Genomic DNA, 22545 nt, shown 5'->3' with positions numbered 1-22545 from the left:
GCAGCTGCAGACACAGATGACCTGTTTTCCAGGATGAGTACGGATGACCTAATGATAGAATGTCAGCTGCAGGGTCTCGTCTGCAGTGACAATATCCGCAGCGAGATGCTTAAGCAGCTCTGGTGGGCAGATGAGAGCTAGTGCCATGCCTTCAGCCAGTATCGACCCACACTTCTGCGGCTAGGTCCCGGGATGAGCCCTGGTTACCTGCTGCGTGAGCTGGAGGAATGTTTTGCAGACGCTTGGAGAGAGGCACACAATCAGAAGAAGCTCGATACTCCATTCTGGCACGATCAGTGTCGCAGAGTGGATGATGAAAGACAACGACTACTCAACTTTCTTTGATCAGCGGAAGAAGCAGTAGTCCAGCCTGCAGGGGTGCTCCAAGAAGAAAAGGTACTCCTTCATGCTAAAGTCGTTGTGGAACCGGCTCCTGAGACATCGCATTATAAGGCCCAGTTTAAACTGCTGGGAGAAGCTGAGGAGGTGAGCAGCGTGCTCCCATCAGATGCCCAACATTTGTTGCTAGAGGAAGCTGTCTGTGAAGTAGACATACTCATTGAAGAGACTTTGTCTGAGAGAGGTGGTCAGACTGACATTATTTATACAAAATGACGTTGCAAGGGTTTCACAACTGTGCCTGAATAATAATGGTGTTAATTTTATGAAAAATAGGACAGTAAATGGGATATAAATATTTAATCTACTATTATAAGTAATACAAAGCCATAATTTGCATACATGCAAACTGGTGAAGAAGAGAAAGAAAAATAAGTAAAATAAAGTAAAATAATTATACTACAGGTAAATGCAAACAATAAATAAATAATATATGATTATATGGTATGAGGTAGGTCAAATGAAAATAGTGAGTCCAAAGTCTAGTGCAAATAGAGTGTGGCGTCCCACCCCTTTAAATACACTTTTGTAGTTCTGCACTTTGTGGAATAATACAACACAATCCCAAATGGGAATGGAAGCTCTTATAATAAGTTGGGACTTGGGGTTGGGGAGTCCGTTATAGATGTTAAAAGTTCTCCTCTTTTCAGAGGCAGGTTCTGGTCCGGCCGCGGTAACAACACTAAGGGGTACCCCTGACTGGATAGCGGGGGGGACAAGGTGACCAGGGGACAAGTTAACTGTTTGCTCCGGACTCTCCGCTTGTCACCTCTTGCCACGGACGGCGGGAGGCGCCTGCATCCACCGACGTCCACCGCCTGCCGGGTCCGAGGATTTGTATCTTATTATTTATACAAATGTGTTTGGGACTACTGACTTGGGACGTTTACAAACTCCACATGTATCTGCAAATGTAGTTCCCACTGTCTCTAACCCTGTTGAACCACATGATGCATCTCACGTAGTATGTAACAATGCTGAACATTGCAATGTTGTGATTATGTGTGAAGCTCCTGAGATGATCTGTGATAATGTTGCATCTGTTAAGGTGATAGAGATAGGGGAGGGTGAGAAGGACACAGGTATCTTTGTTAATTCTTGTCCCTATGTGGAGTTAAACGGAAGCCCTAATTTAGTCGGTAACGAGTTACCATCACCTAATAGTGGTAGGTGTACTGCCTGGTGATGTCATTCATGTTACTGTGCTAGATGTTAACCCTGTTCTTCCATTGACGTCTGGTCGTGACATGGGGCCAGGGGACACTGATTGCACAAAGGGGACAGATCTGGGTGGGATGCGGACAGAGTATGGGACTGACAATAAGAAATATTCTGTTGCTAGGATTCCTGCCAACCTCGCTTCCCCTCGGGTACCCCAGGATGCCCGCCCAGAAAGGGGTAAACATGTGAAGGATGATAGTAATGTGCCTGATTTGATAAATGCCATGTTGTCAACTTGCTCATACAACCACATTCCTTCTCAGGAACCATGGGATCCAGATATTAAGCAGTTGCCTAATTGTAGGAAAGCAGAAGTGATCCCATGTAGTGTTGAAAATGCTCATGTTATTTTTCAGGTACCACGTGAACATCCACCAGGTCGAGATAACGGTGGCAATATTGATAACTTATTGTCTTGTACCACAGTGGGAAATGTTGTACCTTGCATAAGAAATGACCCGGTGGGTCTGGTAGGCATTACTGATATGTCTGTCGGGGGTACTGCCAGGATAGGGCCTGAGGAGGGGGCAGTGTGGGTGGCTGCTGTGTCTACTCACTCTCAGAATTCCAGGGAAAGCCAGGCACATGCTGCAGCTGTTCCCAACCCCTCAACAGAGAATGTGTCTTTCAAAGCTGAATTGATAACGGACACCCCTCCTGGGACTCTCAGTGCTACAATCACAGCAAAGAGAGCTGGCAGACATGATGTGAGTCTGGGAGGTAATGTCAGGCTGGGAAAGGGTCCTGGGCTGCTATGGAAAACTTGGCTTTCCAGGCAGAACTGAGAACTGACCCTGTACAGAGTGAGCTTACCTTTTTCCCAGGGAAGGGGAGGGGTGGTCAGTCAGCTCAGGAAGGAGACCAAGACAAGGTGTTTTGGGAAGGTGACATAGCTGTATGTTCCACTGTATGTAGTGCTGAGGAAACTCCCCTCACCTGTGGTACAATTACCCCTGCAGCATCACGAGTACCAGGGGGAGAGGGAAACAAAGTTTGTAGAACAATACTTTCTGTCATACTCATTGTGGTCAGCCTTATGCTGTTTAAGGAAACTTTGCCACATCTGATAGAGATGTCCCAAAGCTATCTTAAAGCTGCCCAAACCAGGCAGAAACGCTGGTATGACTGGAATGTCCGGGAGCGCAAATTTGAAGTGGGGCAGAAGGTCCTGGTACTAATTTCAACGAGGCAGAACAAACTACAAGCCGCATGGGAAGGTCCATGCACGGTACTCCAGTGCGTACATGATGTGAACTATGTCATTGCCAGAGATGAGGGCAGGAAGAGACATAGGGTACCTCACATCAATATGCTCAAGGCCTACCAAGGCAGGGACACCTGTGCGCTGGCAGTTTGCAGCCTCCCAGAGGAGGACCAGGAACCGGACCCACTGTTAGATCTAACAGCTGCGGCTGTGTCAGGGGGTACCCTGACAGATACCCAGTATGGAGAGGAGCTGACAGAGGTGCAGCGGAGTCAGCTGTCTGATGCCTTGCGCCCCTACCAGACCCGCTTCATAGGGAGGTTAGGAAAAATGCTCCTAGGCACCCACCAGGTAGAACCAGGTCACCACACACCCCTGAGACAGTTAGAATATAGAGGCACATTGGGGGTGTTGCATGCAAAATGGCGGGAAGTGGATGAGATGCTAAGTCCTGGAGTTCATGGGCTATGCCCGTAATGCTGGACCCAACATGGGAACTGCGACGATCTGTCTCAACAGGTAGACGACAGCAGTCCATCCAGGCAAGGTACTGACAATTGTCAGGGCACAGCATAGAGACTGTGGCTTAAGGTGCCAACTGCTCTCATGCTGATTTTAGAAAGGAAAGGTGTCATGATTGGACGCCATTCTGACGCCAGAATGTGCATAACTAAAAATAATATTGTATTGCTCAATCTCTGCAAAGTGTGTGGTTATGTATAAATCCTGTGTGAAAAGGTCATTCTAACTGCCCTTCCCAGCAGGAACTCTGCTATGTGTCAAGGTAACCAAGCTCTTTGATAAGTCAGGCAGAGAATGCTTCAGGGAAGCATATTGTATCCCCTTCCTCTCTGTATCCATAAAAACTATATTAAGTACTGTATGTGATCTATTGTTTCTCTGACGTCCTAGTGGATGCTGGGAACTCCGTAAGGACCATGGGGAATAGCGGCTCCGCAGGAGTCTGGGCACATCTAAAGAAAGCTTTAGGATCACCTGGTGTGCACTGGCTCCTCCCCCTATGACCCTCCTCCAAGCCCCAGTTAGATTTCTGTGCCCGACGAGAAGGGTGCACACTAGGGGCTCTCCTGAGCTCTTTGTGAAAGTTTTAGTTTAGGTTTATTATTTTCAGTGAGACCTGCTGGCAACAGGCTCACTGCATCGAGGGACTAAGGGGAGAAGAAGCGAACTCACCTGCGTGCAGAGTGGATTGGGCTTCTTGGCTACTGGACATTAGCTCCAGAGGGACGATCACAGGTTCAGCCTGGATGGGTCCCGGAGCCGCGCCGCCGGCCCCCTTACAGAGCCAGAAGAGCGAAGAGGTCCGGAAAATCGGCGGCAGAAGACGATCCTGTCTTCAGATAAGGTAGCGCACAGCACCGCAGCTGTGCGCCATTGCTCTCAGCACACTTCACACTCCGGTCACTGAGGGTGCAGGGCGCTGGGGGGGCAGCGCCCTGAGACGCAATAAATCGATAAAAACCTTATATGGCTAAAATAAATGCATCACATATAACTCCTGGGCTATATGGATGCATTTAACCCCTGCCAAAACATACAGAAAAACGGATGATAAGGACGCAGAGAAAGGGGCGGAGCCTATCTCCTCAGCACACTGGCGCCATTTTCCCTCACAGCTCAGTTGGAGGGAAGCTCCCTGGCTCTCCCCTGCAGTCACTACACTACAGAAAGGGGTTAAAAAAGAGAGGGGGGCACAAATTAGGCGCAGTATAAACAATACAGCAGCTATAAAGGGAAAAACACTTATATAAGGTTATCCCTGTATATATATAGCGCTCTGGTGTGTGCTGGCAAACTCTCCCTCTGTCTCCCCAAAGGGCTAGTGGGTCCTGTCCTCTATCAGAGCATTCCCTGTGTGTGTGCTGTGTGTCGGTACGTTTGTGTCGACATGTATGAGGAGAAAAATGATGTGGAGACGGAGTAGAGTGTCTGTAATAGTGTTGTCACCCCCTAGGGGGTCGACACCTGAGTGGATGTACTGTTGAAATTGCGTGACAGTGTCAGCTTTGTATAAAAGACAGTGGTTGACATGAGACAGCCGGCTACCCAGCTTGTGCATGTCCAGACGTCTCATACAGGGGCTCTAAAGCGCCCGTTACATCAGATACAGACGCCGACACGGATACTGACTCCTGTGTCGACGGTGAAGAGACAACCGTGATTTCCAATAGGGCCACACATTGCATGATTGAGGCAATGGAAAATGTTTACACTTTTCTGATAATATGAATACCACCAAAAAAAGGGGTATTATGTTTGGTGAGGAAAAACTTCCTGTAGTTTTCCTGAATCTGAAAAATAAAATGAGGTGTGTGATGATGCGTGGGTTTCCCCCCGATAACAATTGATAATTTCTAAAAAGTTATTGGCAGTATACCTTTTCCCGCCAGAGGTTAGGGTGCGTTGGGAAACACCCCCTACGGGGGATAAGGCGCTCACACGCTTGTAAGAACAAGGGCTCTACCCTCTCTTGAGATGGCCGCCCTTAAGGATCCTGCTAATAAAAAGCAGGAGGGTATCCTAAAATGTATTTACACACATACTGGTGTTATACTGCGACCAGCAATCGCCTCAGCCTGGATGTGCAGTGCTGGGTTGGCGTGGTCGGATTCCCTGACTGGAAATATTGATATCCTAGATAAGGACAGTATATTATTGCCTATAGAGCAATTAAAAGATGCATTTCTATATATGCATGATGCACAGCGGAATATTTGCCGACTGGCATCAAGTATAAGTGCGTTGTATTCTACCAGTAAAGTGGTCAGGGATTCCAAACGGCATTTGGAAGTATTGCCTTAAAAAAGGGGATGTACCCTAGTTCGCCTCTCAAAATAAGACGCCGTATTATCAGGCGCAGTCCTGGTTGGCAAGCGGACAAAAGGGTTCCTCTTTTCTGCTCGTGACAGAGGGAGAGGAAAATGGCTGCAGAGATCAGCCAGTTCCCAGGAACAGAAACCCTTTTCCGCCTCTGCCAAGCCCTCAGTATGACGCTAGGGCTTTACAAGTTCAGGCACGGTGGGGGCCCGTTCTCAATGAATTTCAGTGCGCAGTGGGCTCACTCGCAAGTAGACCCCTGGATCCTTCAGGTAATATTTCAGGGGTACAAATTGGAATTCGAGACGTATTCCCCTCGCCGTTTCCAAAAGTCTGTTTTACCGACGTCTCCCGCTGACAGGGAGGCAGTTTTGGAAGCCAGTCACAAGCTGTATTCCCAGCAGGTGATAATTAAGGTACCCCTCCTGCAAAAGGGAACGGGGTATTATTCCACACTATTGTGGTACCGAAGCCAGACGGCTCGGTGAGACCGATTTTAAAATCTAAAATCTTTGAACACTTACATACAGAGGTTCAAATTCAAAATTGAGTCACTCAGAGCAGTGATTGCAAACCTGGAAGAAGGGGACTACATGATGTCTCGGGACATCAAGGATGCTTACCTTCATGTCAAAATTTACCCTTCTCACCAAGGGTATCTCAGGTTATGGTACAGAACTGTCACTATCAGTTCAGACGCTGCCGTAGGGATGGTCCACGGCACCCCGGGTCTTTACTGAGGTAATGACCGAAATGATGATATTCCTTCGAAGGAAGGGAATTTTAGTTATCCTTTACTTGGACGATTCCCTGATAAGGGTAAGATCCAGGGAACAGTTGGAGATCGGTGTAGCACTATCTCAGGTAGTGTTGCGGCAGCACGATTGGATTCTCAATATTCCAAAATCGCAGCTGGTTCCGACGACTTGTCTTCTGTTCCTAGGGATGATCCTGGACACAGTCCAGAAAGAAGGTGTTTCTCCCGGAGGAGAAAGCCAGGGAGTTATCCGAGCTAGTCAGGAACCTCCTAAAACCGAACCAAGTCTCAGTGCATCAATGCACAAGGGTTCTGGGTAAAAATGGTGGCTTCCTACGAAGTAATCCCATTCGGCAGATTCCATGCAAGACTTTCCAGTGGAACCTACTGGACAAATGGTCCGGGTCGCATCTTCCGATGCATCAGCGGATAACCCTGTCACCAGGGACAAGGGTATCCCTCCTGTGGTGGTTGCAGAGTGCTCATCTTCTAGAGGGCCGCAGATTCGGCATTCGGGACTGGGTCCTGGTGACCACGGATGCCAGCCTGCGAGGCTGGGGAGCAGTCACACAGGGAAGGAATATCCAGGGCTTATGGTCAAGCCTGGAGACATCACTTCACATAAATATCCTGAAGCTAAGGGCCATTTACAATGCTCTAAGCTTAGCAAGACCTCTGCTTCAAGGTCAGCCGGAGGGCAATGGCAGAAGCTGCAAGGATTCTTCGCTGGGCGAAAAACCATGTGATAGCACTGTCAGCAGTTTTCATTCCGGGAGTGGACAACTGGGAAGCAGATTTCCTCAGCACGACCTCCACCCGGGAGAGTAGGGACTTCACCCAGAAGTCTTCCACATGATTATAAACCGTTGGGAAAAACTCGACAGGTATTGCGCCAGGTCAAGGGACCCTCAGGCAATAGCTGTAGATGCTCTGGTAACACCGTGGGTGTACCAATCAGTGTATGGGTTCCCTCCTCTGCCTCTCATACCCAAGGTACTGAGATTGATAAGATGGAGAGGAGTAAGCACTATATTAGTGGCTCCGGATTGGCCAAGAAGGACTTGGTTACCGGAACTTCAAGAGATGCTCACGGAGGATCCGTGGCCTCTACCTCTAAGAAGGGACCTGCTCCAGCAAGGACCTTGTCTGTTCCAAGACTTACCGCGGCTGCGTTGACGGCATGGCGGTTGAACGCCGGATCCTGAAGGAAAAAGGCATTCCGGATGAAGTCATCCCTATCCTGATAAAAGCCAGGAAGGATGTAACCGCAAAACATTATCACCGCATTTGGCGAAAATATGTTGCGTGGTGCGAGGCCAGTAAGGCTCGACGGAGGAAATTCAACTGGGTCGATTCCTACATTTCCTGCAAACAGGAGTATCTATGGGCCTGAAATTGGGGTCCATTAAGGTTCAAATTTCGGCTCTGTCAATTTTCTTCCAAAAAAGAACTAGCTTCAGTCCCTGAAGTTCAGACATTTGTTAAAGGGGTACTGCATATACAGCCTCCTTTTGTGCCTTCAGTGGCACTTTGGGATCTCCAGGTGGTTTTTGGGTTCCAAAAGTCACATTGGTTTGACCCACTTAAATCTGTGGAGTTAAAATATCTCACAGAAAAAGTGGTCATGCTGTTGGCTCTGGCCTGGGCCAGGCGCGTGTCAGAATTGGTGGCTTTATCCTGTAAAAGCCCTTATCTGATTTTCCATTCGGACAGGGCGGAATTGAGGACTCGTCCTCAGTTTCTCCCTAAGGTGGTTTCAGCGTTCACCTGAACCAAACCTATTGTGGTGCCTGCGGCTACTAGGGACTTGGAGGACTCCAAGTTGCTAGACGTTGTCAGGACCCGGAAAATATAAGTTTCCAGGACGGCTGGAGTCAGGAAATCTGACTCGCTGTTTATCCTGTATGCACCTAACTAGCTGGGTGCTCCTGCTTCTAAGCAGACGATTGCTCGTTGGATTTGTAGTACAATTCAGCTTGCACATTCTGTGGCAGGCCTGCCACAGCCAAAAATCTGTAAATGCCCACTCCACAAGGAAGGTGGGCTCATCTTGGGCAGCTGCCCGAGGGGTCTCGGCTTTACAACTTTGCCGAGCAATTACTTGGTCAGGAGCAAATACGTTTGTAAAATTCTACAAATTTGATACCCTGGCTGAGGAGGACCGGGAGTTCTCTCATTGGGTGCTGCAGAGTCATCCGCACTCTCCCGCCCGTTTGGGAGCTTTGGTATAATCCCCATGGTCCTTACGGAGTTCCCAGCATCCACTAGGACGTCAGAGAAAATAAGAATTTACTTACCGATAATTCTATTTCTCGTAGTCCGTAGTGGATGCTGGGCGCCCATCCCAAGTGCGGATTGTCTGCAATACTGGTACATAATTATTGTTACCAAAAAAAAAAATTCGGGTTATTGCTGTAGTGAGCCATCTTTTCTAGAGGCTCCTCTATTATCATGCTGTTAACTGTGTTCAGATCACAAGTTGTACAGTGTGATTGGTGTGGCTGGTATGAGTCTTACCCGGGATTCAAAATCCTTCCTTATTGTGTACGCTCGTCCGGGCACAGTATCCTAACTGAGGCTTGGAGGAGGGTCATAGGGGGAGGAGCCAGTGCACACCAGGTGATCCTAAAGCTTTCTTTAGATGTGCCCAGACTCCTGCGGAGCCGCTATTCCCCATGGTCCTTACGGAGTTCCCAGCATCCACTACGGACTACGAGAAATAGAATTATCGGTAAGTAAATTCTTATTATTGTATGTGTTGTTACATGTCTTCTCAGGCCAAATAGAAGACTAGTACTGGCCCGGCGAGTATGTATCTCGTTACAGACACAGAGCTTCAAAGGAGGGTTTGATGAGACCCTTATCAGAACTAAGATCTTAAAGTAAAAGCAGGTCAGGCCTGAAATGAGTGTTCTCAACTGGCTTGTGTATCTCCCAACAGGTTGTTTCCTGACCCCAGGGGATCACCAGAGAGACCAGATAGACATGCTGGCTAGGGAAGGTGATAAAAAACTTCCTTCAGCCAGCTATGACAGTGTCTTACTATGATTGATAAATCTGATTGCTCAGCTTCAAAAGGAAGGTAATGGTGTCACGTGGCAGGGATTCACAGATTGGCGTATCTGGGGAATTGAGGGATCCACCGGTAGGCCATGCCAGTTGATAGCCATGCCCATGTCTGCAGGGGGCAGGACTTAGCCAGGCAGGTGACAGGCTCCGTTTCCAGAGGAGCACTGTGGGTTTGTAGCGTCATGACGTCTAGCAGTTTCATGACGTCACACTGCACTGCACAGTCCCGCCGTGGATCCTGCCGCCACGGTCTGCAGGATTAGGAGGCACGCCCTGGAGCTAGTGCGGTCAGCGGGCACAACCAGCGGGAGTGGGCTGAGGGGGTCCTCTGGTGACACAGATGAGGGGGTCTTCCGGTGCTTTCAATATCGGGAGCCTCTGCCCGTGATGTCTGTATGTTTGGGGCTTCATATTTATTCTATGCAGATTCTGCAGTGAAGGATCCTGCCACCACAGATGACAGATGTCATTAGCAGGCTAGCTGCCTTGTCTGGTCCTGAATAACAGGCTAATAATAAATATATATATATATATATATATATATATATATATGTAATCAGCAATGGGGGAAGAATGTGTAACTGGCACAGAGGGGCATATGTGTATCTGTCACTGCACTACTGGGGGTATGTGTATCTGTAACTGCATTACTGAAGGGATATGTGTATCTGTCACTGCACTACTGGGGGCATGTGTGTATCTGGCACTGCACTACTGGGGGTATGTGTATCTGGCACTGCTGGGGGCATATGTGTATCTGGCTCTGCACTGCTGGGGGCGTATGTGTATCTGGCACTGCACTACTGGGGGGTATGTGTATCTGGCACTGCTGGGGGCGTATGTGTATCTGGCACTTTTGGTGGCGTATGTGTATCTGGCACTCTACTGGGGTCATTATGTGTATCTGGCACTCTAGTGGGGTCATTATTTGTATCTGGCACTATACTTGGGGCAGTATGTGTATCTGTCACTCTACTGGGGTCATTATTTGTATCTGGCACTATACTTGGGGCAGTATGTGTATCTGTCACTCTACTGGGGTCATTATTTGTATCTGGCTCATATACTACTGTTCTCTCCCGGTGTAACCCAGGCACATACACAACAGCTTGAAGTGGGCAAAGAGGAAGAGCTCTTTTTCTTTATATACTATGCTAGGTGGTGCCTACAGTGGCTGGCCACTCCTCTCCTGTCACGTGGCCACAATCCTTCCAGACTATGGCAACGCCCCTTAGTCGGCCCCTGTGATTGCATTTCCCTGGTGGGCCCTTCATGCCCCAGTCCGACACTGGGAACATGTGCTAATTAAAACACCTGAGGGTAGATGGGAGGGGTGCCAATACCAAAATGAAGGCTTCTCAGCATCAAGTGTGCAATATATTCACTGGCCTTCAAATGTTGTATTTCTCTTGTCAAGCCGCTCCTGAACAACAACCAACATCACAAGCGTCTTACCTGGGCTAAAGAAAAAAGAGAATCTATGGGGCATTGCATAGAGAAAGATGAGACATGAGACCTTACAATGCATAAGATCTGAAGGCCACTATTGAAGCATCCTGGTTTTCCACCCTCAGCAGTGCCACAGGCTAATAGAATCCATGCCACGCCGCATTGAGGCAGTAATTAATGCAAAAGGGGCCTAAACCAAGTACTGAGTACATATGCATGATTATTCTTTTCAGAGGGCTGACATTTCTGTATTTAAAATCCTTTTCTTTTTTTATTGATTTTATGTAGTATTCTAATTTTCTGAGATTTTGGATTTGGGGTTATCTTAAGATGTAAAACACAATCATCAAAATTATAACAAAGGCTTGAAATATCTCGCTTTGCATGTAATGAGTCTATATATTAGTTTCACCTTTTAAGTTGAATTACTGAAATAAGCAAACTTTTGCACGATATTCTAATTTTCTGAGTTTCACCTGTATTGGTAGTATTTGAACTCCATCTGCTTATCACGGCTTCAGTATTAGCAGTATCCAGCATATTTCTGCTGTTGTCACCACACATATCGCACATCAAAATAAGCTACTTCTGATTAATGAATAAGATTATAGCAGTTTCTACATTAACAGTTTGAAAAAAGGATTTTAATACCTACCGGTAAATCCTTTTCTCCTAGTCCGTAGAGGATGCTGGGGTCCACTTCAGTGCCATGGGGTATAGACGGTTCCGCAGAAGCCATGGGCACTTTAAGACTTTTCAAGGGTGTGAACTGGCTCCTCCCTCTATGCCCCTCCTCCAGACCTCAGTATAGAAACTGTGCCCAGGGAGACGGACATTTCGAGGAAAGGATTTACTTTTAAATTAATGGTGAGATTCATACCAGCTCACACCTCAACCGTGCCGCACAACATGGCATTCAACACAACACATGCCAACGGGCATGAACACTTTTGCAGCAACATGCTGAAAATAACCGTAACACAACACTTGTGTAACTACAAAACTAATAACTGCAGATAAAGTACGCACTGGGTCGGGCGCCCAGCATCCTCTACGGACTAGGAGAAAAGGATTTACCGGTAGGTATTAAAATCCTGTTTTCGCATACGTCCTAGAGGATGCTGGGGTCAACTTCAGTACCATGGGGTTATACCAAAGCTCCAGTACGGACGGGACAGTGCGGATGACCCTGCAGCACCGATTGACCAAACTTTGAGGTCCTCATCGGCCAAGGTGTCAAACTTGTAAAACTTTGCAAACGTGTTTGCCCCTGACCAAGTAGCTGCTCGGCAAAGTTGTAACGCCGAGACCCCCCGGGCAACCGCCCAGGATAAGCCCACCTTTCTAGTAGAATGGGCATTTACCGACTTCGGTATCGGCAAACCTGCCGTGGAATGAGCGTGCTGAATCGTCCCTCTGATCCAGCGCGCAATGGTCTGCTTAGAAGCAGGACACCCAATCTTGTTGGGAGCATACAGGATAAACAGCCTCTGTTTTCTGTATCCTAGCTGTTCTTGCAACATAAATTTTCAAAGCTCTAACCACATCAAGAGACTTTGACACAGAGAAGGTGTCAGTAGCCACTGCCACCACAATAGGCTGGTTTATATGGAAAGCCGAAACCACCTTCGGAAGAAATTGTTGGCGAGTTCTCAACTCTGCCCTATCTAATGGAAGATCAAGTAAGGGCTCTTGTGAGACAAGGCCCCCAACTCAGACACCCACCTTGCGGATGCCAACGCCAAGAGCATCACCACTTTCCAAGTGAAAAACTTCAATTCTATCTCCTGCAGAGGTTCAAACCAATCTGATTAAAGGAACTGCAACACCACATTAAGGTCCCATGGTGCCACCGGAGGCACAAATGGAGGTTGGATGTGCAGCGCCCCTTTCACGAACGTCTGAACTTCTGGAATGGAGGCCAATTGTTTTTGAAAGAAAACTGACAAGGCCGAAATCTGAACCTTGATTGAACCCAATCTTAGGCCCGCATCCACACCTGCCTGCAGAAAATGGAGAAAACATCCCAACTGAAACTCTTCCGTAGGAGCCTTCTTGGATTCACACCAAGACACATATTTTCTCCAAATACGGTGGTAATGTTTAGACGTTACTCCTTTCCTGGCCTGAACAAGAGTGGGAATGACTTCCTTGGGAATACCCTTTCGGGCTAGGATCCGGCGCTCAACAGCCATGCCGTCAAACGTAGCCGCGGTAAGTCTTGATACACGCACGGCCCCTGCTGCAGCAGGTCCTTGCGAGGAGGAAGAGGCCGAGGATCTTCCATGAGCAACTCCTGAAGATCTGGATACCAAGCCCTCCTTGGCCAGTCTGGGGCAATGAGGATTGCTCGAACCCTTGTTCTTCTTATTATTTTGAGAACTTTTGGTATTAGTTGAAGAGGAGGGAAGACATATACCGACCGAAACACCCACTGGGTCACCAGTGCATCCACTGCTACTGCTTGAGGGTCTCTCGACCTGGAACAATATCTCTGAAGCTTCTTGTTGATACGAGATGCCATCATGTCTATTTGAGGAACTCCCCAAAGACTTGTCACCTCTGCGAAGACTTCTTGGTGGAGGCCCCACTCTCCTGGATGGAGATCGTGTCTGCTGAGGAAGTCTGCTTCCCAGTTGTCCACTCCCGGAATGAAAATTGCTGACAGAGCTCTTGCATGTCTTTCTGCCCAGAGGAGGATCTTTGTCACCTCTGCCATTGCCGCTCTGCTTTTCGTTCCGCCCTGACGGTTTATGTACCCTCTGAACTTCTGTGTCCAGTATCATCCCCAGAAAGGGTTCTAACTACGACTTTGGAAAATTCAAGATCCAACCGTGTTGTTGGAGTACTGACAGGGAAAGTGCAATGTTCTGCACCAACCGTTCCTTGGATCTCGCTTTTATCAGGAGATCGTCCAGGTAAGGAATTATATTGACTCCTTGTTGTCGAAGGAGGACCATCATCTCTGCCATCACCTTGGTGAACACCCTCGGTGCCGTGGAGAGTCTGAACGGCAACGTCTGGAACTGGTAATGGCAATCCTGTATTGCGAATCTCAGATAAGCCTGATGTGGAGGATAAATGGGAACATGTAAGTAGGCATCTTTTATGTCCACCGACACCATGACATCTCCTTCCTCCAGACTGGAAATCACTGCCCTCAGAGATTCCATCTTGAACTTGAATCTTTTCAGGTAGAGATTCAGAGATTTCAGGTTTAAAATTGGTCTGACTGAGCCGTCCGGCTTCGGAACTACGAAGAGGCTTGAATAAAAACCTTCTCCCTGCTGTGACAAGGGTACCAGGACAATGACTTGATCCTGACATAATTTTTGAATTGCAGCCGTTACTACTTCTCTGTCTGGAAGAGAAGCTGGTAAGGTCGATTTGAAAAATCGGCATGGGGGGACATCTTGAAACTCCAGCTTGTATCCATGGGACACTATTTGCAAAACCCATGGGTCCAGGCCCGATTGAGCCCAGATCTGACTGAAAAGTTTCAGACGTGCTCCCACCCGAGCGGACTCCCGCAAGGGAGCCCCAGCGTCATGCTGCAGATTTGGCAGAAGCAGGGGTAAACTTCTGCTCCTGCGATCCTGGAGACGCTGTGGACTTTTTTCCTCTTCCCCTCCCTCTACCTCTTTTTGTATTTGTTGGACCGAAAGGATTGCATCTGAGAGTGATGTGGTTTTGTTTTGCAGGAGCATAAGGCAATAATGTCGACTTACCTGCGGTAGCCGCAGAGACCAACGCATCCAGCCCATCTCCAAACAAGGCCTCACCTTTATACGGAAGAGCCTCTATATTTCTTTTGGAATCTGTGTCAGCATTCCACTGGCAAATCCACAACGCCCACCGATCCGAGACTGCCATGGTAGTGGCTTTTGAACCCAAGAGCCCAATATCTTTCATGGCTTCTAGCATGTATGCAGCAGCGTCGTTGATATGACCTAACTTTAGGAGAATCTCGTCTCTATCGTGTCAACTTCAGATGACAAGTTATCTGACCATTTTTCGATAGCACTACTCACCCACGCGCAAGCAATGGTGGGCCTGAGCAGCGTACCATTGGCCACATAAATAGATTTTAACGTAGTCTCCAACTTGCGGTCTGCCGGCTCCTTTAGTGACGCCGTCCCAGGTGCAGGGAGAATCACCTTTTTTGTTAACCGTGACAGGGCACTGTCTAAAACTGGGGGTGACTCCCACCTTTTCCTGTCCTCAGCCGGGAAAGGATAAGCAACCTGAATCCTTTTGGGAATCTGAAATTTCTTTTCAGGGTTTGCCCAAACTCCCTCAAAAAGTGTATTTAGTTCGTGGGAAGGAGGGAAAGTTACATTCATTTTCTTTTCGTTATAAAAATAAGCCTTCTCCTGAGGTACAGGAGGGGCTTCCGTAACTTCCAAAACCTCCTTTATAGCAACAATCATGTATTGAATGCTTTTTGCCAATTTAGGATCTATTCCCCTGGAATCACTAGTGTCAACACAGGAATCAGAGTCCGTGTCGGTATCAGTTTGCACTATTTGTACAAATGGTCTCTTATGTGACCCAGAGGGGTCGCCTGTGGATGAAAAAGCAGAACTATGAAAAAATCACATCTTCCACTGATTTTCTCCAGCTCTCTGCATGAGACTCGGACTTATCTAATCTCTTACTGATATGATTCACACTATCACGTAATTCTTTCACCCATTCAGGGTCATGGTGTGCCGGCAGCGCCACCACATTACAACTCTGTGTCCCTAAAATGGTTCCCTCAGGGGAAGAGCTCCCTGCCTCAGACATGTCACACACGTGCACAAACACACCACAGACACTCCGGGACTTATAGGGGCAGACCCACAGTAAAATCTGTCAGAAGGACACAGATAGGATTTGCCAGTTCACAACCCAGAGCCAGTGATAAATATTCCGTGAAACACAAAATGCCCACAGACCTGTAGCGCTTTTATAATGATAATTTCACACTATAACACCAAATTACACTCTGCCCCCCCTGCTTTGCAACCTGATACTTGGTTCAGAAGTGGAGGAGGACCAGCGTTCTTCTCTGCAGCTTGGTAGGAGAGAAAATGGCGCTGATAAGTGTGCTGGCTGCCTGAGGAGGAAGCCCCGCCCCCCGTAATGGCGCGTTTGCTCTCAGATTTTTCAATGCTAATATTTATACTGGCGGGGGTAGGACTGTGCCTAAGCAACTTATGTCCTTGTATCTGCCAGTGTTTAGTAGGTTTCATGCTGCCCAGGGCGCCCCCCCGCGCCCTGCACCCTGCAGTGCCTGTGTTACAGGGTAGCATGGCGCGCAGCGTTCCCGCCCGCTGCGCGGTACTTTCAGCCGTCACGATGAAGATCCTTCTTATACACTCACCTGACTTCTGGCTCTGAAAGGGGGGCGATGGCGGGCTGTGGGAGTGAGCACATAGCCGCAGCTAGCATTCAGTACCCTTCAGGAGCTAATGTCCTGTCAGCCAGAAGCAGAGCCATGGAACTATTCAGGAAGTTGGTTCCTACGGAAGTTGGCCCCCTAAGTCCCACGAAGCAGGGAGACTGTAGCCAGCAGTCCTCCCTGAAAATAAAAAACCGAACATAAAGTCTTACAGAGAAACTCAGTAGAGCTCCCCTGGAGTGCATCCAGTCTGCCTGGGCACATTTTCTAAACTGAGGTCTGGAGGAGGGGCATAGAGGGAGGAGCCAGTTCACAACCTTGAAAAGTCTTAAAGTGCCCATGGCTCCTACGGAACCGTCTATACCCCATGGTACTGAAGTGGACCCAGAGCATCCTCTAGGACGTATGAGAAATAAAATACAGGTTGAGTATCCCTTATCCAAAATGCTTGGGACCAGAGGTATTTTGGATATGGGATTTTTCCGTATTTTGGAATAATTGCATACCATAATGAGATATCATGGTGATGGGACCTAAATCTAAGCACATAATGCATTTATGTTACATATACACCTTATACACACAGCCTGAAGGTCATTTTAGCCAATATTTTTTATAACTTTGTGCATTAAACAAAGTGTGTCTACATTCACACAATTCATTTATGTTTCATATACACCTTATACACACAGCCTGAAGGTCATTTAATACAATATTTTTAATAACTTTGTGTATTAAACAAAGTTTGTGTACATTGAGCCATCAGAAAAGAAAGGTTTCACTATCTCACTCTCACTCAAAAAAGTCCGTATTTCGGAATACTCCGTATTTCGGAATATTTGGATATGGGATACTCAACCTGTATACTACTACTGCATATGTCTGATGAATAGAACCTTCTTGTTAATTGGTTTGTGGTAACTGCTCTCACTCTACAGCCGGTTCAGAGTGGGACATGAGTTTCTTGGAATTGCGCCCACATTGTGTGCATGGAAATAAACGTGAAGATTTGCACCCTTGCATCAGCCCTCCTATCTCTAGACGCATATACTACTGATGCAGAGCTGCCTGCATTTTACGAGTTGTTTGTGAATGAATGAATGTTTTGATTTTTTGTGTTTTTTTTTTTTATTTAACACAAACACATGGCAGCAAATGGCACCGAATGTGGGGAACAAGTGTCATGGTTCTGTATGCTGCAGTGACTTTGGTGGCGTATAATACTGCTGCTTTACAATAGCCAAACACATTTTCCCCACCAGCCATTCTAATTGCTATACAGCTACCTTATGTATCAAGTCTTCCCCACACCTGTTATTTGGACATCTGCTTCTTGTCATTCTATAACCTTGCACTTTGTGCACAATGGATAGTACATTTAATTTACATTTTTTAATTAATTGAATCAGGTTGGTTCATTCATCTTTATGGCACCAATATTAAAAATAATACCCAGAGATTTTTATTTGGTGTGATGTAATGGAGTCTGAGATCGCCAGAGTTGGGGGATGTCGGACGATCTCTGGCCCCTTTTTTTTTTAAAGGGGCAATCATTAACAAGGCATGGTTTTGCCTTGTAAGTGTTTGCCCCTTAAAAAAAAATGTCCGAGATCAGCCGGCATCCCACACCTCCGGTGATCTCATCCCGCTGATTGTCTTTTTAAAGCATGTTATATTTTATAAACTAGTATGGTTTTCTTGCTTTTTTTAAATCACAGGAAGATTTGTTTCAGCAACCAGGGTTAAGATCTGAATTTGAAGCGATCAGAGACTGTTTAGATACTGGAATTCCAGAATCTCTTCGTATCCTTCAGTTTTAAACATTTGATCAGGCACTGTTACTGCTGTGAGACCTTACTGTCTATACTTTAGACATACTGGGAGGGGGGATGCACTTCTTGCTTTGCCTCATTACTGAGGAGAAGCAGGAAGGAACATCAACAAGATGTACTAATATTTTGTCTGCTGAAGCGGGGGAGTGGAAACTCCACCCTCCGTCGATCCACGCCTCAGCACACAGCGTTTCAGCCTGGTGCTGAAGCGCTGTGTTTCCCTGTCCCGGCCACTTCCTCCGGGCATGCGCAAAATCTCGCTACTTACTCGAGATCTCCTTTGCAGCCCAGAGTCCGGCAGCCGCCACAGCCAAGGACAGTGCTGTCCCATACCCTCCAACATTTTACACATAAAAATCGGTACAAATTAGTAAAAAGGGGCGTGGACATGCCCCTTTTCCTATACTTTCAATGGAAGTTTGGAAAGCCAAAAATCGGTACAGACCATAAAAAAAAGGTACTGTACCTATTAAAAAGGTACAGTTGGAGGGTATGCTGTCCCTGCTGTGGAGATAGGGCAACGACACCTGCAGCTGTTAAAATTGATAGCCGCAGGTGTCAGAACAGTCGATGCCACTGACCATTCATACACTGCCCTGCATATCGACGCCCCTGTCATTCAGCACACTTCTCCTCCTTCATAAATGGGGGAGAAGTGGTGCGCTGATACCGCTTCTCCCACATAACAACTGTTCTTACATTTGCCCCACTGTGCACTGTGCTTTTATACAGGTCACAAAATTCAGAGGTGGCCTCTAACTTTGTTGCTTACCATAGAGGAAATGTTATGCTTTACAACAGACAATCTTCTTAATAAAGTTATGACAGAATAAAGATAATTTTTTAATGCTGTAATGTATAAACGGGATATTTTCTTCTGTAAATGTATATCCGTAGTCACATTTATGGAATGTAAAATGGATTTTCCACTGTGGAAATATTGTGCTGCTCTATCAAATTCATTTTCCTTTCTCTTACTCTCCTGATTGATTTAAGCTATGAATGAGTATAAACCGTGTATTTTCTGGAGAAAAATATACTGAATGGCTGGTACTAAAGGGTAAGCAGGGCCTTTTCCTGATGAATAGAAAAGAACATAGAAAAGCGCTGTCATGGAAAGTATTCAATTTACAATTTATTAAAAATCCTTATTAAATAAAAAAATCACATAATCCACATTTATAACTTAATAAATAAAATCAATTATCCTGGACCTTTAAAAGAGACTTATATTGCAGACTCCAGACTCTGGATACATTTGAAACTTTTTTAAAGAAATTTGTATCAAATGATATTCACACCGAAAAGCTCCCCTTGATACATTGTTACTGAACCAAGTTGCTCTTAATTATGATCCTCTATAGAGAAACTCTAGAGTGTAGCGCTCCACACGTGGGCTGATTGTACATATGAGCTCTTTGTGTTTTAGTAGATGAAGATATTAGTTGTGAAATCCGCCAATATATTGATGAAATGGCCAGTTAAAAAGCACAATGTTCCATTTAAATAATTAATGAAATTTAAAGCTGCTGTCCCTGTATTATCCGATAATTAAAAGGCTTTGCTGGGGCAATGTTTTGTAAAGCACAATTCCAATGTACTGTTTATTGATATATGAGCATATACTGCTCTAAGGCAGTCTATATAGATGTAGTGATTACCCCAATCTCTATTATAAAGCAGATTGTCCACACTTGATAATCTCGGGCGCCGGCTGCCCGTTCAACTCTCAGCGGTGTGTTAGAAACTGGCAGGAGCTATGCTGCTGGCGACGGCTGCAGCTCTCAGTGTGAAGCGGTCCGCCAGACGTATGCGGGATGTATGGCCCGTTCCACTCACAGTATTCAGTGGAAACTGCTGAAGGTGTGCTAATGGCCGTGGTTTTAGCTCTCAATGCAAATGGTCAGCAGGATAATGGTGCACGATACTTGATGCGTTTCTCAGCCTCAAGTCCGGGGCTGTTTCCTCAGACGTCTGAGGAAACAGCTCCGGACTTGAGGCTGAGAAACGCATCAAGTATCGTGCACCATTATCCTGCTGACCATTTGCATTGAGAGCTAAAACCACGGCCATTAGCACACCTTCAGCAGTTTCCACTGAATGCTGTGAGTGGAACGGGCCATACATCCCGCATACGTCTGGCGGACCGCTTCACACTGAGAGCTGCAGCCGTCGCCAGCAGCATAGCTCCTGCCAGTTTCTAACACACCGCTGAGAGTTGAACGAGCAGCCGGCGCCCGAGATTATCAAGTGTGGACAATCTGCTTTATAATAGAGATTGGGGTAATCACTACATCTATATAGACTGCCTTAGAGCAGTATATGCTCATATATCAATAAACAGTACATTGGAATTGTGCTTTACAAAACATTGCCCCAGCAAAGCCTTTTAATTATCGGATAATACAGGGACAGCAGCTTTAAATTTCATTCATTGTTTAAATGGAACATTGTGCTTTTTAACTGGCCATTTCATCAATATATTGGCGGATTTCACAACTAATATCTTCATCTACTAAAACACAAAGAGCTCATATGTACAATCAGCCCACGTGTGGAGCGCTACACTCTAGAGCAGAGGTTCTCAAACTCGGTCCTCGGGGGCACACACAGTGCATGTTTTGCAGGTCTCACAGAATTGCAAGTGAAATAATTAGCTCCACCTGTGGACCTTTTAAAATGTGTCAGTGAGTAATTAATACACCTGTGCACCTGCTGGGTTACCTGCAAAACATGCACTGTGTGTGCCCCCGAGGACCGAGTTTGAGAACCTCTGCTCTAGAGTTTCTCTATAGAGGATCATAATTAAGAGCAACTTGGTTCAGTAACAATATATCAAAGGGAGCTTTTCAGTGTGAATATCATTTGATACAAATTTCTTTAAAAAAGTTTCAAATGTGTCTGGAGTCTGCAATATAAGTCTCTTTTAAAGGTCCAGGATAATTGATTTTATTTATTAAGTTGTAAATGTGGATTATGTGATTTTTTATTTTATAAGGATTTTTAATAAATTGTAAATGTAATACTTTCCATGACAGCGCTTTTCTGTGTTCTTTTCTTTTTTGGCAATATTTGTTGAGGTTCAGCACCTCAACTTGAGAAGCTGCAGTCATTGATAAGTAATTTAGGAGGAATTAAGTGTCTCATAGCCAGTGTACTAGCGCCCACTTTGTACAATTGGTTTGTGTTTCTGATATATTATTTTCCTGATGAGCCCGCTTGGCTCCAAGAATAGATAGGCATTTACCTTGGAGTGCGCTGGGCAGGCCATTGAGGCACAGCAATGCAAACAAAGTTGTTGGTTTTTTTATTATTATTATTATTATTCATTGTCTATTGCATAATTGAATATGAACTTATCATTATATGAGTATTGTTCTAACATTTTGCAACTCAAATCTTGGTGCCCTTTTTTCATCCCTCTGAAAATGCCAGTGTATTACTACCTTAATGTGTGCCAAGCTGGCAGCAACCATTCTGTTGTTGAAGCCTTACTGCTCTTCCTGGAGGGTCTCCCTGAGCCCGTCATCTGTTACGACTATTATGACCGATGCTTGGACTGTGCCGGAGATTATAACAGCAGTGAAGAGGTAATTTTGACAGAATCAGTATGAATGACCGATGTAGGGGATCCCGGCGTTCATAATACTGACGCCGGGATCAGATGTCCAAAATCCAGACAAGGGTGAGTAGAGGGTATTTCCCCTTCTCCTCTACCCCCTAACCATTTGGTCCCCTAGCATAAAACTAACCTCCCCGCAGCCTAACCCTAACCCCCACCCCCCACCCGCAGCCTAACCCTAACCTCTTGGGTGGCACCTAATCCCCCACTTCCCATCCCTAAACCTAACCCACCAGGTGGTCTAATGGTCGGGATGCCGTCTATGGTCTCCTGCCCCTTTCGAAGTTCTGAAGGGATTCCAACGGGTGCAGGGATCCTGGAATCAGTGTTTATGCTGGCGGGATCCCGACAACCGGCATATTCACCACATCACAATTTTGACATATAGCTAAAGATCATAGGATATACATTTTATTGCAGAAGGTTATTTATGTAGTATACAATGGCTTACACATTTAATGTTTAACAGTAAGAAATAGCCTGTATAAAATAAAGGAGAGAGATACGAAACCCTTGTGTGATATTAAATTAATAAAAAGCAACAAACAAGCTTACACTTACAATCATTCTATAAAGGTAAGTTTTAATTTCCCATCAGTATGTTTTTTTCAACTACAACCTGTCCATGAAATTGTGCAGTTTAAGATAAGTGTGGGGGGGGGGGGGGGGGGGGGTGTTTCCATATGCAGACTCCATGTAGGCCCTCTCCTCTATATCCATTGTGCTGGGTGCAAACCAAACTTTAAGGTACTGTTGGAGCTTGTGGAC

The 22545-nt window shown here is 46.2% G+C and overlaps 1 protein-coding gene across 4 annotated transcripts in view; it reads left to right on the top strand.

Moving 5' to 3' along the window:
* INPP5B (inositol polyphosphate-5-phosphatase B) overlaps positions 1–22545 on the top strand; it is a 483885-nt gene that overhangs the window by 450913 nt on the left and 10427 nt on the right. For all 4 annotated transcript variants that reach the window (XM_063954327.1, XM_063954328.1, XM_063954329.1 and 1 more), the window contains 2 exons: positions 18042–18126; positions 21618–21745. In XM_063954327.1, the coding sequence (XP_063810397.1) occupies positions 18042–18126; positions 21618–21745 (213 nt within the window). The remainder of the gene's footprint in view (positions 1–18041; positions 18127–21617; positions 21746–22545) is intronic.

This window comes from Pseudophryne corroboree, chromosome 2 (genome assembly GCF_028390025.1).
Source record: "Pseudophryne corroboree isolate aPseCor3 chromosome 2, aPseCor3.hap2, whole genome shotgun sequence".
Classification (NCBI taxonomy): domain Eukaryota; kingdom Metazoa; phylum Chordata; class Amphibia; order Anura; family Myobatrachidae; genus Pseudophryne; species Pseudophryne corroboree.
This window is presented reverse-complemented; position numbering and strand designations above follow the sequence as displayed.